Source organism: Carassius gibelio, chromosome A12, assembly GCF_023724105.1.
Source record: "Carassius gibelio isolate Cgi1373 ecotype wild population from Czech Republic chromosome A12, carGib1.2-hapl.c, whole genome shotgun sequence".
Taxonomy (NCBI): domain Eukaryota; kingdom Metazoa; phylum Chordata; class Actinopteri; order Cypriniformes; family Cyprinidae; genus Carassius; species Carassius gibelio.
In genome coordinates, this window is record NC_068382.1 from 17802944 (window position 1) to 17820770 (window position 17827).

A 17827-nucleotide genomic window follows, 5' to 3' on the forward strand; every position below is an offset into this window, starting at 1 on the left:
AGGTCTCTCTGTTTCCACTACAAAGCTGACAGAACTTGAAAAGTGATGAAACATAACAGTTTTTTTAGAAAAGGAACGACATGCTCTGAGGATGCCTTTAGTAAAATGAGGAGCTTTGAGCAAACAGACTCTCTCACCAAAACAAGATACGAGGTACTGTATCATCTGAAGCAAAAATGTTGATTATCAAAACAACTTAGCAAAAAAAAAAACCCTACAATTCTCAACAGTTCTCTTGTGGATGCAATTTTACAGAACTTAAGTTGCTCTTATCACAAGGCTGATGTCCCCACAAACGAGAGCTGTGTGCCTGTAAGAGTGAAACTAAAGTTTGTTTAAAAAGATCCACGTTGAACAGCGTTCAGCTGGGGGATCGATGAGTATGTTGTTTTCTGCTCTCTTCATTTGTGGCGTGTCCTCCAACAGCCCACTGAGCACCACTCCACTCCACACTAATGGATTCTGGAGAGGCACATCAAGTGCTGCTGGACGTGTGTTTTTAACGTCTCTGCTGAGTAGCAGGTACATCAGCTCTCACAGGTCTGTGTGTGTGTCTGTTGTGTAACAGCTATGAATGGCAATGCACTTAAATTAGAGCTGTCAAACAGAACGGTCTCTGCCTGGTATTGCTCATCGTTTACATTGAAAACCTCATTAAGTTAATTATAAAGGTATATATTTATATACACACACACACATACATACAGTGATGAAAATATGCCTAGATTATTTTTAATAAGATTTTTTAATTTTACATGAACAATTATGAATTGTTTTAATTTTTAAATAGAAATAGTAGCTGATTGGAAAAACTGTAATTTCACATGAGGAGAAAAAGGCTATTTCAGATCCATAAAAACTGGTGTATATATACACTGTCTTGAAAATCATTTTCTAAATATAGAGAACATTTGATACTGTATATTGGCTAACCTTTCATCGAGTAATGTAAGCCAAGTAAAATCTAACAGATTCAAGGTTCAAAGGTCAAACCAACCTCGATTCCACCCTGAAGCAGTTCAACTTGAGTGCCGCCCACATCCAGTGTCACCGCAACTGAGGCAAAAGGACGACTGGCCATCTGCTGCCTTTCCCTCATCAGTTGCTGGAGCAGAATGAGTAAGAATTGAAAGAAGGAGGGGAAAAAAGTATGATACATTAGTAAATATCTGTACATAAACTTCATAATTTCAAAGGACTCTAAGATGTCAGTTTTCTGCCAAAATCTCATATGTAAGATTACAAGTGGTGACTGATAGCATAAATGACACGACTCACAGAAAGATCAGTGACTGATATTTATTGAAAACAGAAAAACCAAATAGCACCCTGAGATACACTGTGAGCCAGAATGCAGGGATACTGATGTTTAAGACAAACAGGAAGTAAAAAAATTACGAAAAGAGAAGAGGAGAACATGCAAAACAGAATGAAGCATAAAATGATAGAAAGAGACAGAAAGTGAACGAAAGAGGCCATTGACAGCTCTAGAAACAGGTGGTTGAATAATTCATTTGTTCCATATAAAAATAAAAAAAATTGGCTAATCAAATGTCTGTGAAGACTGGAAGTAAATTTCTCTTGCCACAACATCCATGACAAGCAATTATTTTGCCATTGATTGTGTGAGCATCAGTATTCCAGTGGAGGAGTTTAATTAATGATGCATTCCCTGTAATTTCTCCACTCCACTGACTGGCTCGTTCTCATAAAAAAGCAGAATTCACAACCTTCATACAAAATCCCATCCATAACCAATGGCACACTGTTTATTTTGCCTCTATGATAGACACAGTTTATCTATCATGTGCACATGGTGCACAACTTTCCTCACTTGTGCACAGAGGAGGAGATGAGATGGCCCAAGTCAGAAGTACTTCTGAAGGTCAAATCTATATATTTATTAGGGGTGTAACGATACGCGTATTCGTATTGAACCGTTCGGTACGACGCTTTCGGTTCGGTACGCGGTACGCATTATGTATACCGAACGGTTCGTTGGAGTAATTAATTATATTTGGAAAAAAAAAAAAAGAGAGAGAGAAAGAAATATAATGATATGCGTTCAACAAGGTAGCCCAATAACCCAAACAACGTAACAGGCAACGCCCCTGACACCCCCGAAGAAGAAAAAAACACCATCTTATATGTTTATGTTAGGCTACTCAGCAGGCGCTCGCTCACTCAGTACGCGCTGAAGGCTCGTTGCAAAATAGCCAATGCGTTTAACAGACTAGAAATGAGAAGATCCCCCAATAACCAACAGGTCTGGTGTTTGGGTGCACTTTGGATTCCCTTTAAGCTATAATGGTGATGGCAAGAGAGTGGTGGATAAAAAAACAACGGTATGTCGCATCTGCAACATGACAGGGTACACCAGCGGGATTACAAAAAAAAAACAAAAAAAAAACAGCGGGAATATCTGGGATATATGCGTCAGTACTATCTGGGAAAAGACGAAAAAAAGGAGAAACATGCACGCAGCAAACTATCCCTGCAGCATTTAGAAACTATAGCTTACAGGGAATCCAACCCAAACACCAGACCTGTTGGTTATTTTAGGATCTTATATTTCTGGTCTGTTAAATGCATTAGACATTTTGCAACGAGCCTTCAGCGCGTGCTGAGTGAGCGAGCGCCTTAGGGGCCGTTCACATATCGTGCCTAAAAACGCATGGAAAACGCTAAGCGCGTCTTTCTCCTGAGGCGTCTGTCTTTGCTAAGCAACAATGACGTGCTCTCTCCATGAGACGCGGAAATTTCAGCGAAGGATAAATGGATTTGCAGCTCTAAAAATCGCTTGCAGTAGCTCTGCTACTGAATTTATTTCAAAATTGCAATCCATATACAACTATGATCAGCTGTTCCTTCATCTTGGCTGAGCTCTCAACGTTGTTACGGGAAAGGATGAAGCTGATTGGTTGGTTCTTGTCACATGACCCGCGGTGCGCTTGCGGCATTCTGAAAAGTTGAGATGTTTTTACATTTTGCTGTATCTAAAACGTATCGAACCGAACCGAACCGAACCGTGACATCAGTGTATCGTATCGAACCGAACCGTGAATTTTGTGAACCGTTACACCCCTAATATTTATAAAAACAAACTTCTCATCTGCAAATCAGACTGTGTAGATGTCAAGAGAATGAAAGAGATTAAGCATTCATGAGCATTTGCAGGTGTGACATGGGTAGAAAAGATCAATATAGTGGAACATAGAGCATTCAATCACACAGCACTTTTTCCATATAAGAGAATTCCTCAAGGAACAATTAAAATACTTTTTCAGTATAACATTCAATATGCATCTTAAAAAGATCTAAAAACCCTGCTTAAATGTCTCATTTCATTTCATTATCAACAATAATAACATCAAAAAATAATGAACAAGACTTCATCAGATAGGTAGTAAATGCAAGCTTCTGCCCTGGAGACAAACTTTGAAAGACGCTGTACTTAATAGAACACTCCAAATCAGCTTCTCTCACTTCAGAGCGATGGAGAAGTCGCAGGTGATGCCTCTATCATTTCTGGATAATCAGTAGTTAAAGCACACACACAAAACATGGAGTGGTCCACACCCACAGTCGAATCAATATCTAAATGCGGGCTGATTGGGGAACCAAGGACAAGTCTGATTGCTATTGGATTTGTGACGCACACAAAAGCGTGCTGTGTTAAACTAACAAGAGACAACTCCTGAGGTACTGTCACTTTCCTGGTTTCACAGCAATTCTGTACCATGTTCAAGTCCTGACAAACATGTTAGTGTCCACACATATGCATGAATGGGGACTTCATTTAAGCAACCAAAAACATTTAATTAAATAAAAGCTAAATATAAGTAATTAAATATGAGTTTAAATATTTTAGAAAAATGATCACAAGACAATCCCATGTTTTCTTTAAAAATATTTCCTTAATAATTGGAAACTTTTTTTTTTTCCTCAAACCAGAAGGAACATGATAAATGATAAAAGAAAAACAAAAGTTTATGTAATTTGAAAAAAACTCTGTTAGATAGCAGTACTTCACTTTATATATAATTCACTACAATAAAAAAAAACACCACATGCCTTTAAGTGTCTTGATTATAGCACTCATAAGTGACTGATGGTTAAAAGCAGGCAAACTAAGAAGCTTTGCACTCAATGAACTGAAGTGAACAGTCAATTTCTATGAACACTGTGTACTATAAGTCTTCTGTAAGCTTTCCACATGCTAACTTATCTTTTAACAATGGCAGCATGTACCATTATAGGGCTCCAAACTGCAACTAAAACGGTTGCATTTGCAACCAAAAATATTAAATTGTGAGTTAAGTTTTTGTTAAGGCCGCCACTGGTGACTAGGCCTATGTATTTATATGTTATAACAAAAAAATGAGCATGTAATGCCTTTTTTCCTGATCGCATCATTTACTATGTTCACAAATTAAACAGACTATGCGCATCAAAAAAAAAAATGTTTTAAACAGTCCTCATCTCTGCCGCACAGCAGCACTTACACAGACCTGATAAATGCAGCTGTTGTGCAGCGCGTGCGAGAGAGAGAGAGAAGTGTGGAACAGCAGTGTCTATTCATGTACAAGTTGAACAAGCTACAACGGGTAAAGCGGTCAGCTGTCATATTGACAATATTGTTCAAATTCGCGTTCATAATCATTAATACAACGGTTTCTTCTTAACAAGATTTTAGGTCTTAGTTGTAAGAATCTAAAATGAAAGATTAAGTATTTATGAGTTTAGGGGAAGAATGCCCTCTATAAAGGTTAAAAAAAATGATTTTTTTTTTATAGGAGCAAATGGCTCCTTACACGATTTTTTTGTTTGAAGCCCTGCATTAAAGTTTAATTGATCAATTAATTCTTTCAAGATTATAAATCTTCAACCCCTGCAACAGATCTTTAAAACTCATTAAAAGACATTGAGGCTGAATAAGCATCTACATTAAATGATACTGTAATTTGGCAATTAAAAACAAGATCATATGGATAAGCTTTCCTGAAGCTCAAACTGTGGAAACACAGCACCTAACAATGACAAAGTCATGGATTCAAATACCACTGAAAGCAAAAATACCTTAAATGCAATGTAAGCTGCTTCAGATAAAAGCATCTGCCAAATGCATAAACAGTCTACTAGAAAGCCATTCAGATTAGACAGATTCAGATATGTCAGTGTTTTTTTATGAATCTCTGAAAGTCCGCTCAACCTCAGAAATCACAGAACAAACTTCTTCCAGTGTCCATGACAAACATAAAACACAAGAAGGTGGTGACGTCCTTGATGGCGCTCATATCAGGCCAACAGCACTGTCTCTGTGGGGGTGTCTATTCGCCACTGACACAAAGAGGTCTCTTCAATGACTTCCGCTCTAATGGGCCCTTATGGCACCACGGTAATTAATCACTCATTATCTTTTCTATTAATCACCACTTGAGGACTGTTATGGCTGATCCCACCGCGACCACATTTATAATGAAATTATCAAAGCTGAGCACACTGCTCACATCAGGGCTTCTCTTGACAATACGATCTGATCATCTCTGCAAAACATGAGTGTCACTAACCCATGGAATTAAATGTGCATGTGGATGAAAGCAGAGATACTGGAGAGGTAAGATAGTTGAAAAGTGAAGTGAACGGTCTTTAAATATATTCGGCTAAACAGTTGCCTCTTCCATCGTCTAGAAGAGAGCAAACTGTAAAATAAAATAAAGTTACAGAATTAGGATTTTTTTTTAAAGCATCGATTTTAGTCACAAAAGTGCAGGATAAAAAGGGCCGAAATACAAGCTGTCAATTCTGCCAGTCGTGAAGCTGCGCTTTCATCAAACAAAGATGACATTTGCACCAGAATGGGAGTGAATGGGAGAAACCAGGGTGAAGCTTCCACATATTTCTAAGTCCATTCATTTTATCTTCATTTAAATATTGATTTGAAGCTATTTGCTTTCTTTCATCCCCCTCAATTAGCATTTGTTTGGGCATGAATGCGTGAGAAAGAAAGCGAGCAAACATGAGGAGGGGGACTGAGAAAATAAAATGACGAAGCATGTCAGGGAGAGAGCAAAAGTGAGATGGCGTGAGAGAGCATGGCAGGAACGGAGAGAGCTGTGGCATGATTCTCATTTGTGCTAATAGATCTTCTCTCAGAAAACAGCCTGGCTTTGTTGACAGCCAAAAAGCACCATCTGCAATTTATCCATCTCTCTCCATCACCTGCTATTACTCATCAGGCACCCTGCCTTTACTACATCACTGGCATCTCCATGACAATTATGCAAGACAAAGCCAGTCCATCACTGATATACATATACATAGATGCATCCATGTCCTGCAGCTGCCCTTTCCAACTAGGGTACATTTGCAGTTCTGTTGCGAGACAAAAACTGGATTTTAATCTAGACCTATAATACGTTATAATTGCAACGGTTTACTCAGTCATAAACCAAACTCAACATAGAAAAATGCACACACAAAAACTAACTGGGTCTTAGACTAGAGTTAAGGTCAAACTTATATTATTATTATTTGAAATGCTCTTAAAACCTTGCCCAAGGGTAGTACTGTGAAAACCCCACTGATGTGAAATTGAGATTGATTGTTCATTGATTTTACTGTAGGCTTCATGTTAAACCCTGCTGAAATCCCTGCTTTACAGCATTAGGACTTTCCTGTTAGATATTATACAAGGGCTAAAACTCTCAAAAGCCATTTTGGTCCAAAAACCAAAATGTAATGGATTGATTCTCCATTCCTGAAAATGAAAATCCCATACAGCCCTGATAAAACACTTCAGAAATATAAGATGACCACCGTTCACAGTTAAGGCTGAGGTCTTTAAGACACCTAATTAAATGAATTTATATTTATTTCACTGCAACATAATTATAATATAAAAATATATACAAATGCAAATATTTATTAATTAATTAAATCAGGCATTATTAAATCACCAATGAATCCGTATAAAATTATGGTTGAGGTATTCTCTAGATATTCTCCTCATAAAAAAATAAAGAATAACTTAAGGAAAGATATATATTTTATAATAGAATTAAATCTTAAATGTTCCCTACACTGACCTAACCAAAGTAATGAGGAACTACTCATGGTCTTATGTGGTTTTAAATTTTATAATTAAAAACTATAGAATAAGTATTGTAAATATTCATAAGGACATGTTCAAACTAGAATCAAGAGCGTCCATGCCTGGTCCTCCTTTAACTGTTGACCAGGCCATCCACGCGCTTCCTTTTTTAATGCTGTCTGTTAAAAATAAGAAAGAAAAAAAAAAAAAACAATCAATAGATTTTCAATAGAAGCACAGCACTTTTTAACTATCAGTTTTAACAGTTAGTTTAAAAGTTAGACTTAAAAAAAATAGGTACTAGTAGTTTTAACAGTTTTCTTTAAATTAAGTGTTCAGATAGTTTGACCTTGCCTAAAATATGAAGAATATAATTCACTGTCAAATTCAAAATATTGTGGATGCTTAGCTGATCCAAAACAACTCTTATATTCTATATAACAGTAAAATGCAATTAAGTAATTATGTTAACTATTAATTGAAATGATGTACTCAATTAACATCACGTGTGGACGTTTGAGACCTACGAAAAAAACGGCATGAGGAGGAAAGTAATCCTGACTCACAAAGACATGTCTGTGCCTAATTTGCAAACACTACCTAAAATTTTAACAAATTATTCACTGTAGAAATTATGTAAATTAAGCAATTTATAAACCAGCAAATTAATTACAGCTGATCAGAACTGGAATTGAGGTCTTGAACCAAGCAGGCGAATTTGCCCACATGACACCGAAAGAAAGTTTTCTCACTAGAAAAACAAAACTTAGTAAAAATTATTTGTCCAAGTATACTGCAAGATATAAATGTGCCCACTGATCTTACAAAAACAACTCGATCCCCAAAAGTCTTCATAGCCTGTTATTATTTCCCCTGAGGACCTGCTCATGTTTAAGGTTATATAAATCACTTCAGCACCGACCCATCTGGTCCAGTTCTTCCATCAATGACCCCATTAGCTCTTCAGTACATGGATTATGAAATTGGCTTCACTGGTTATTCCACAAAGACGTTCTGATTGACTGCTCCAAGGACATGTCACCCATTGGCTTGGAACTCAATTTGACATTGATCTGTTAGTGTTACCAAGTATGTAGATAAGGGACATTCAATTATAGTCAGTAGCTCACTGGTTGTTCATTCTGAGCGGACTTAATTTAATATATATATATATATATATATATATATATATATATATATATATAAAACAGCCTCTCTTAAGAAAGACGCAAAGAAAAATAAATGCAAATGGGAGAAAAACAATCTGAATATTTTCTAAATGTTAAATTCTACCAGAAAATAACCAGCATAATCACAGGTATCGTTTAGCACAGTGGCCAGATTAACTAGGAACCAGGCATTTCTTGAATCTGATAACCCACTGCAGAACAGCAGCGATTACTTTTCTCACCGAAAAGATAAAGAACATTAGAAAGAAAATTGCAACCAACTGTTGCCGTATATCATGATGATGCATCCTGCAGTTTCTGAACCTTTGCTAAATATTATTAACTCCTCCCTATCTCTAGGACATGACCCTTAAACCTCCCTTAAAGAAATTTGAATTTAACCTATTGAGCACGTCGCTGCATTTTTTTCACCTCAGAAACACTTGAGATACAGAATATTCTTTCTAGATGCAGAAATGTTAGCTCATGCATTCATAACTTTGAAACCTGATTATTGTAATGCACTTCTGGCTGGATGCCCGATTGTTTCCATAAATAAGCTGTAGTTTGTTTAAAACACTGCAGCCAGAGTTCTAACCAGGTCCAGATAATATGATCATATCAGTCCAATATTATCATGGCTGCAGTCAATACTTTTACTTTAAGTATTTAAGTCACTCAGCCCCTCAATCCCATACAGATCCCCTGCCTTCTTATTGGTTTTCATGCCCAGATTTGCCACTAGGCTGCCATCAAACGCCAGTCACATCTACTGGCAGTTTGTCATATATTTTGCATACCATTCCTACTATTTACAGTACAAATTTTGTGATTTCTTATTTTATCAGTCATTTTAATCATTACAATTAACCATATCACTAGATCACATTAAACTAAAATTACAAACTTAAATACCAAACACAGAACACCCTAACAAACTGAATAATATAACAAAAAAATTACAACCAGTTGCATCATATTATAGGTCTTACAATGCCTCATTCGCACAGTAGAAGCAAGGATGTAACACTTCTAATAATATTTTTGTTTTCTTGTGTGACCTAAATCTGATTTATTTATTTTTTTACAGGGAAAGACTCAATTTACCACAAACATTCAGTACTGAATGCTGCAAAAGGTAACAATAGTTACAGACAGCAGGCTAGAGTAAAGGAAGCATGACCCTCTTTGACTGGACAAAGTGAACATCATATTTAACTAAACACTGAACAAATATTTGGGATTCATTTCCAGATCACTGATACGCAAGCCTTTGCTTTGAAATTGCCAAGTGAACAGTTCTACTTCAGACTCTGCATCGATCCATCACTTCAGAGCACACTACTGCATCTCTCGGAGCAATGCGTGTATCATTTGCAGACATCGGTTTGTGTGAACTTGTGATTTAAGAAACTCTTAAGGAGAGTCCCACAGCTGAACTTGATAAGTGAGGGCGAGTATTTGTCATAGACTAACAGTTCCCTTGCGAGCATGTGATGAATGAAATGGAAGCAGAGCTTCTGTGAGTCACTAATGCTTGCTGTTTTCAAGGCTCTCATTATGGGCTGAAACCTTTTTTTTTTTCAGACAGATCAGAGCTGCTTTTCTGCAAGACTGGAGAAGGAGCTGACGCATCCGTGCTGTCCCTGATTCCATCGGGCTCCCTCTCTCTCTCTCTCTGTAAAATGTGTTCTTTCCTGACCAATTTGTGTCACACAAGATTGTACCGCATTCATCAAACTAAGTAATAAGGCTCTGTTTAATTATAGCAGAGTTGAGGACATCTAGCTTTTAAATAAATCAATATCAATAATTTAAAACCAACTGTTATATCATTGACTTGATTCATATATATAACCCACTAAATAATCATAAATGAATGATTATCACAAAAAAACAAAAAACATTGAAAACTGAACATTAGATACAGCTGTCACCCTGCAGACCAAAAGCTCAGTTTCACTGTCACTTATTATTAATATTCATTCTTAAACCCACATCATGGGCTGTAAGCCAGCCAGAATGCTTTTATACTGGGGCTGATCTATGACCTTTAATTAATATTAAAAAGAATAAAACATTTTGTTCTATTTGCTTGAAGTTTACTGATGCCCTTGAAAGAGAAACATTCTTTATAACACATGGCCTTGATGCAGAGATAAAAAGTTTGATCATAACTTCTTCATTTTTCATAATAATGGATACTCCCAGAAAAACCAAAGCATGTTCTCAGCAGGCCTGGAGTATTATACAGAGTATATAAATTTTCCTGTCTATTTTAGCAGCCTAAAATAGATACAGCTATCCACCGTCACTACAAGGCCACCAGAGTCACATATTCTATTCTTTAACATGACTGTGCTCATCATTTAGCATTTAAACAACACGGTATGGATGGCTTTTATACGTAAAGTCTCACATAAAATAACAACAATACTATCTGTTAGTTAAGAATTAATATTTGTAATGTTTAATATTAATGTTAAATACATTATTATCTGTTGTATTATATTATTAATTAATTGTTTAATGTTATTGCAATACATTTTTGCAATATAGTTACTATCTGTTGGTAGTCACGCTGCTTGCTTTCTCCTACACTGGTTGCATTTGTAACCTGGAATGATGATCAAATCAAATTTACCTTTAGACCCACTGGATACAGTTCCTAACATGTCTTGACAAGTATTCAAAAAATAAATAAATAAAACAAATACTAACAAAACTAGAGAAATATCTTTTTAATATAATCTACACAAAATATAGTTTAATTACACTTAATTCTGATATGAATATATAATGCCTACATTCTATATAGACATGATATAGAGTACAGTAAAGTGGAAGAAAATAATGAAAAAGTCCAAATGAAGGTAGAAGTATAGCAGTATCATCAGCACTTGATACTGCATCTTTTCTCAAACTAAGGTGATAGCAATAAGCCCCCCCTACAATATTTCTCCAAATGTTGCACACAAATATTCTAGAAATGTTATCCATGATGATCAGGCTGCATTTGTGACTTTTGCTTTTTACAGAAAATTGCACCACCCTGAATTCTATCCAAAAACATTCACACATTATTGATCTCATCTCTTGAAGAAAACAGTCAGAAAAAAAGTCCCTACATTCATTACATCCCATCAAACAGTTGGTGGTTGCCATTGACTTCCATAGTAGAAAAAAAAATACCACCAACTGTTTGATTACCAGCAATCCACAAAATATCTTCTTTTAGGTTCAACATAAAAAAGCACTTCATACATGTTTGCAACGATATGAGGGTGAGTAAATGATGAAAGAATTTTCATTTTTGGGAGAACTATCCCTTTAAGCCTCACCACTACAGCAAACCTGGAAACAAATACAACTGCATTAAAAACGGCCATATTGCGAGAAGGACGTGCATTTCAAGCAATGCTGTTCAATTAAACAGTGTTTTTGTGTATGCTGTAAGACATTGCACTGTGAAATGTCAATGCCGGGTTTACAAAAGTCATTCCTCCTGCTCTACACTGACAATTAGTGCAGACATTTGCCATTTGTCCTTCTGAAATGGTACAGAGCCACTCTCGCACCTGTGCGCAAGACACAGTTTCTAGTACAAAGTATCGATTATATTGATTAAACAGATTGGGTAAGAAAAAAGTCAACAGACACTGAGCAACTATCCATTTGGAGTTTTGTTGATTAAAACATCCTATTGCCAAAATGAATGTGTGGTAGAGCACAGCAGAGGCATGTAACCTTCATTATGAGTTTATTCGCTCCTCTTCAGGCACTCAGAACTGAATTGGATGAGACTGCATGTTAAATAAAATTCAATAACTCAGGATGGCATGGTTTCATTATTCCTAATCACCCCTGTTACATCTTGTTCATTTCATTTTTTCATTTCAGCGTGGGGTTTGCAGTCATTGGTCCAAGCAGTGGGAGAGTTTTTTTTTTTTCTCCAATCAGACGAATCATAAAACATGAGGACGGACAAGGGCAATGCCCATAGCCAAACCTGTTTGTGTTGCTCTCTGGAGAGCAGAGATAAGACTTTTTAATAGCACTTTTTGTAGTCTTCCCTTCCACTGTCTAATTTCTAGAAACCAGGCTGTTGATCTGTCATTCTCAAAAAAGGTTCATCCACAAAGATCAATAAGATTGATCTGGCGTATCATGCAGTACAGCAATAATCTAAGGCAAAGAGCTATGACTGCTGCACCCTCAATGAAACATGAAAGATTAAGGGATATTTCTGGAATTTCACACACACCGACAGAAATGATAATGACCTACACAAATGCAAACCTACACACAGGTCCAGAAGACAATGGCATAAGTGACTCTACCGATGTAATATTCCACTGCGGTAAATGCAAAACACCATTATCAAGCCCTCCGACATCAGACAACGGTCCTCTAATGCACCTGCTCAGCATTATCACTTAACATCAGGGCTAAGCACACACACACACACACACACGCCATACCATCACAGTGATTAATCAAATCAGAGACATGGAACACATTTTTTCCTCCACCTAACATAAGCTACGATACATTTTTCAGATCTGTCATTCTAAGTCTTGTTCTGAAATCGTCATACCACTATCTAACAGTATGTGTTTTCACAAGCCCAATTTCTCTTTGAAAGCAATGGCCAACCATCTTCTGCAGGAAGGTTGTAGCTTTGAGCATCTTAAATCTGTACCCTATGAAGTCAGATCAGAAGTTTGGCCAGATAATAAACACTGCTAAGGGACAAGACAGATCAAGTTTACAGAACAGCAACCAAAATGCTGGAAATTGTCCTGCAAAGAAACCGGTAAATCCATCCATCAATAGAAACATGCTTTTGAGAAATACGAACACCAATATCAAAGAATCCTGATAAGCAAAAACAAAAACACTTTATTATCTCTCTTTCTCTGTGTGTGTGAGAAAGAAAGAGAGAGACAGAGATTGCATACTCTAATCTCTTAAATACAATAAATTTAGTTTGAGATATCAAATAATTGCATGATGCATGAGGTTAAGCACTAACTGGATGATTTTAACCAGATTCTCAAGCATTGCAGTTAAACCTAAGAGCCTTTAGAGCTAAAACTCTAAAGCTTTATCCAAATCCAAAATAAGGCAAATGCAACTGTGCAAATATCCATGCAGATGACAATGAGACGTTCTCTAGAATTTTCTGGAAAACGACACATTGAAGGGAAATCAAAAGCAAACACTGTGATTTGTGTTGAGCACTGGTGCTTTTTAGATATTCCCTTGTTTGATCTCTCAGCCAAAATCAGTGTAGTGGAGAACATTTGCATAATGGAAGTTATAAACATGTCCTCTGCTTTCAACGCATGTCTTTCAAGAGGGCGCAGGGCAGGACAGCTTTTTCGTTTACGATCATACAAATGGAAAGTTGCACTTTAAAACAGCAATAAATGACCATTACTTGCATGTCTCTGAATGCAAAGGAAAAGCTCTGAAAAATCCCTTAAATTTAGTTTGAGATATCAAATAATTGCATGATGCATGAGGTTAAGCACTAACTGGATGATTTTAACCAGATTCTCAAGCATTGCAGTTAAACCTAAGAGCCTTTAGAGCTAAAGCTCTAAAGCTTTATCCAAATCCAAAATAAGGCAAATGCAACTGTGCAAATATCCATGCAGATGACAATGAGACGTTCTCTAGAATTTTCTGGAAAACGACACATTGAAGGGAAATCAAAAGCAAACACTGTGATTTGTGTTGAGCACTGGTGCTTTTTAGATATTCCCTTGTTTGATCTCTCAGCCAAAATCAGTGTAGTGGAGAACATTTGCATAATGGAAGTTATAAACATGTCCTCTGCTTTCAACGCATGTCTTTCAAGAGGGCGCAGGGCAGGACAGCTTTTTCGTTTACGATCATACAAATGGAAAGTTGCACTTTAAAACAGCAATAAATGACCATTACTTGCATGTCTCTGAATGCAAAGGAAAAGCTCTGAAAAATCCCTTAGAGTTTCATCTGTCTCCACCTCATGCTGCCAAAAACATGACCTTGTCAAATGACTGGTGCCAAAATGAGGTGCACATCATTCAGTCTCCTTCTTGATCGAGACAAAAAGGAAGGAGAAATTACATTTTTCAGAAGTAATTCTTTTTCTGGAGTGCCTCCTCAAACTTTTCAATCATTTTAAATTAAAAGATAAAAGCTTTTTTGAGGGTTTCTTGAGGGCAGAAACCTGAACCTGAGGAGTGCAGCTCTGCAGTGAGCTGAATGCTAATGGTGGAAGCCCATCTGCCCCCATCACGAGTTGTTGGATTTAATTCTTCAGATGAATATAGCTTTTGGATTGCGCTATCATAACTCTTGTTTCCATTCATCAATTAGGACAGTAGCAAAAGAGATCAACCTGCCTGATTATCAATGGCAATTCTGTTCACTAAAGTGAAATAAATGCCTTTTGAACACCTCAACATTGGCTAATCATCCTCGGGAATATCTTATAGTAACCTTTGGGTGTTACCAGGTAGCAAATTGACTCATTATCCAAAACTTAGACCCTGAAACCCCTTTGATCGCCTGTAATTCTGCCACAATAAAATGAAGGCAGGAGAAATAGTGAACGTACGTCATCTCTCTCCTCGATGTGCAGACATCTGCTGTGCTTATCGTTGAGTCTGCTCTGAACTGCATTAGATAACTCTTGTCAGAGCTAATTGGCTTATGAGGGACCCTAATTAAGAAGATGGGCATGTTTGTAACTATTGGACTCTGCAGAGCTGTTTCATGTGGCTGACAAGGCTTTATATGTACTTCTCAGAGCATCTAATCAAATTCCACGGGAAGGAAAACCCACAAAACAAAAAAGGGAGAACAGATATGCCAAAGTGTAAAGTCTTTCAATACATGATATGACATATCAAACAAGTGAATTTATCAGCAGATATTTGGCTATTTTTAAATTACCATGACTTTGACAAAGCATGCATTGTCCTTATTATGGTTACTGTATATATATTATTTTCTGTATTTTGACCTACCTCTCGTCGCCTGGAGGCCCAACAGGTCTGTTTGATCTTCCACACCACTGCAGCTACCAGTAACAACGACAGAAAACAGCTGTAGGATGAAGAAAAGAAGGGATGGAAAGATTAAATGATGTAGAATTTTCATCTCTCTCTCTCTCTCTCTCTCTCTCTCTCTCTCTCTCTCTATATATATATATATATATATATATATATATATATATATATATATATATATATATATATATATATATATATATAAAGAAATGTGTCAGCTAATACAATAGCTATCTGTGCAACTATCAGGGATTTATCTAATTACAATTCAATGCTGGAACTTTTGAAGTTTTACTGTTTTGAGCCTTTTGATTGATATTTAATTGATGTATTGATGTAAGATTAATTGTTTGTTATGAACAAATGTCTCATTTGCATCCAAGTTCCAAATAAATAAATAAATAAAAATGTATTTATTTGTAAAATAACAGAATTATGCAAAACCATGTATCACCACCATCTGGGGTCGTGGTCGCTGGGAAACAGTTTGCTAGCAAGTTGGGATTTATTCATTAAGGTACATCAATGATACCCATGTGATTAAAGTAGTTTATCCTGATTTATTACTTCAGGTTTTATTGTAGTTTGGTTTTATAATATTCCATATTGTTAATTAATAGCCACCACTAATGGTTCCATAGAAAATTAGGTGTTTGAGTTGACGAAATTACTGTTTTGAATAACATAAAAAAACTTGTCTTTAAACCATTGCTTTGCATCTTGTTAAATATTTTACAGTGCATCTAGACCCAATAAAATATAATCCTACTTCAAAAGACAAAAGATAAATGTCAACACATTTCTCAAACTTGCAGAAGGCCTTCAAATGGTCAAGCTGAGAAATATGATCTTTTCAGTCAAGTGTTTCTGCCTGGAGATGTACTTCAAAAGGCGAATCTTAAAGGTGGAGTGAAATGCTATTTCATGCATACTGAGTTTTTTACACTGTTAAAGAGTTGGTTTCCCATGCTAAACATGGACAAAGTTTCAAAAATTAAGTTGTACGTTTGAAGGAGTATTTTCGTTCCAAAAAAACCTCTTCCGGTTTGTCACAAGTTTCGGAAAGTTTTTTCCGAGTATGGCTCTGTGTGACGTTAGATTGAGCGGAATTTCCTTATATGGGTCCTGAGGCACTTCTGCTGGAAGAGCGCGCGCTCCCGTATAGCACAGCACTGAGAGGCTGAGCACAGCCTGATCAGAGCGAGAGCGTCGCGAAAAGTCACAAAAGAAGTGTGTTTTTGGTTGACAGGGCAAGACAACCCTGCACAGATTACCAAAAAAGAAACAGCATTAAGGGACCAGTGGATGGAGTTTATTTTTAACAGAGCATCAACGGAGTTGTGAGTTGTGTTTTTGTTTGTTCCCTGCATTTCGGATTGCACATCGTTTATTTCTTAAGGATAATGCAGTCCCAACGGAAAAGGGTCACGATTGTGTGTTGGAACCGCAGGCGGTGAGTAAAACTGCTTCAAATATCTCTGTGTTGTTAACTTAGCTATCAGCGCGTAAGCACATCAAGTAAATAACATGCGATGTTGTCATCAAACTGCACTTTCCACATGTACAGCTTAAAAAATAAATAAAAAAAAGACGACAAAGTGGAACTTTAAAACTTTGCCGACAGCGAAGTCATAAATTGTAGGGAAATTATATTTGCTGAATGTATTTATGGAGATATGTGATTATTCATAAACATCTCCATGTGAAATTAATTCACAGTTTGCACAGATGAAAAAAAGACGTGGAGAAAAAAAAAAGAATGATGAAATCCTTTTAATGCTTTCAAACACACAGCATCATGGGTTCGTTTGAAGATAATGGCAAATTGTAGATGAATGAAGTAGAGGGAAACTTGAATGGCTCGATTAAGAAGCAGTGCGTGAGAAATCCCCCTTCAGATCGAAGCCTTTCATCCAGTGCATTGCAGGCAGTAAACAGGACTTAATCCCCTCTACGGTTCCACCTGGAAGACGAATTTATACGAAAAATAAAGCAATTAAAGGTTCTCATCCCTCGTGTGTTGGTACATGTGGCGGCTTGAGTAAAAAAAAGTTACAAAATAAAGGCGGCAACCGGGAACATGTAAAGCAGAGGACGGTGTGAAAGGTCTGGAATGAGCTGTGAGAGAAAGAATTTAAAAGCCAACTGCTAAACAATGATAAAAAAAAGGTGTGTCCTAAGTTAAACACTTGTTTGCGCTTATCCAACAAACAAACCACTCCAACGACTTAAAGGCTTTTTAAAATTATTATTCACCACTTGTAGGAGCAGAAAAGATCTAGAGCAACAAATTGACAATTAAACTTTGTACTAAATTGTTATTTAGATAATGAGCAGCAATTAGGTTGATAAGCAGCCTTCTACCGAACCCATTTCAGGTGTCACTTTAGAAGTTTTAGGGAAAAATGCAGGTGCTATTCTCATCTGCATAAACAACTCATCTTCTTTTTCTGGTGCAGTCCACGTTATGCAACATTGAAAAGATTTTAAATAACAGAATA

The 17827-nt window shown here is 36.7% G+C and overlaps 1 protein-coding gene across 1 annotated transcript in view; it reads right to left on the reverse strand.

Moving 5' to 3' along the window:
- LOC128025355 (attractin-like protein 1) overlaps positions 1-17827 on the reverse strand; it is an 86104-nt gene that overhangs the window by 11940 nt on the left and 56337 nt on the right. Inside the window, exons 26-27 of the mRNA XM_052611627.1 lie at positions 15285-15363; positions 998-1105 (exon numbers count right to left, since the gene is read on the reverse strand). Coding sequence (XP_052467587.1) covers positions 998-1105; positions 15285-15363 — 187 coding nt within the window. The remainder of the gene's footprint in view (positions 1-997; positions 1106-15284; positions 15364-17827) is intronic.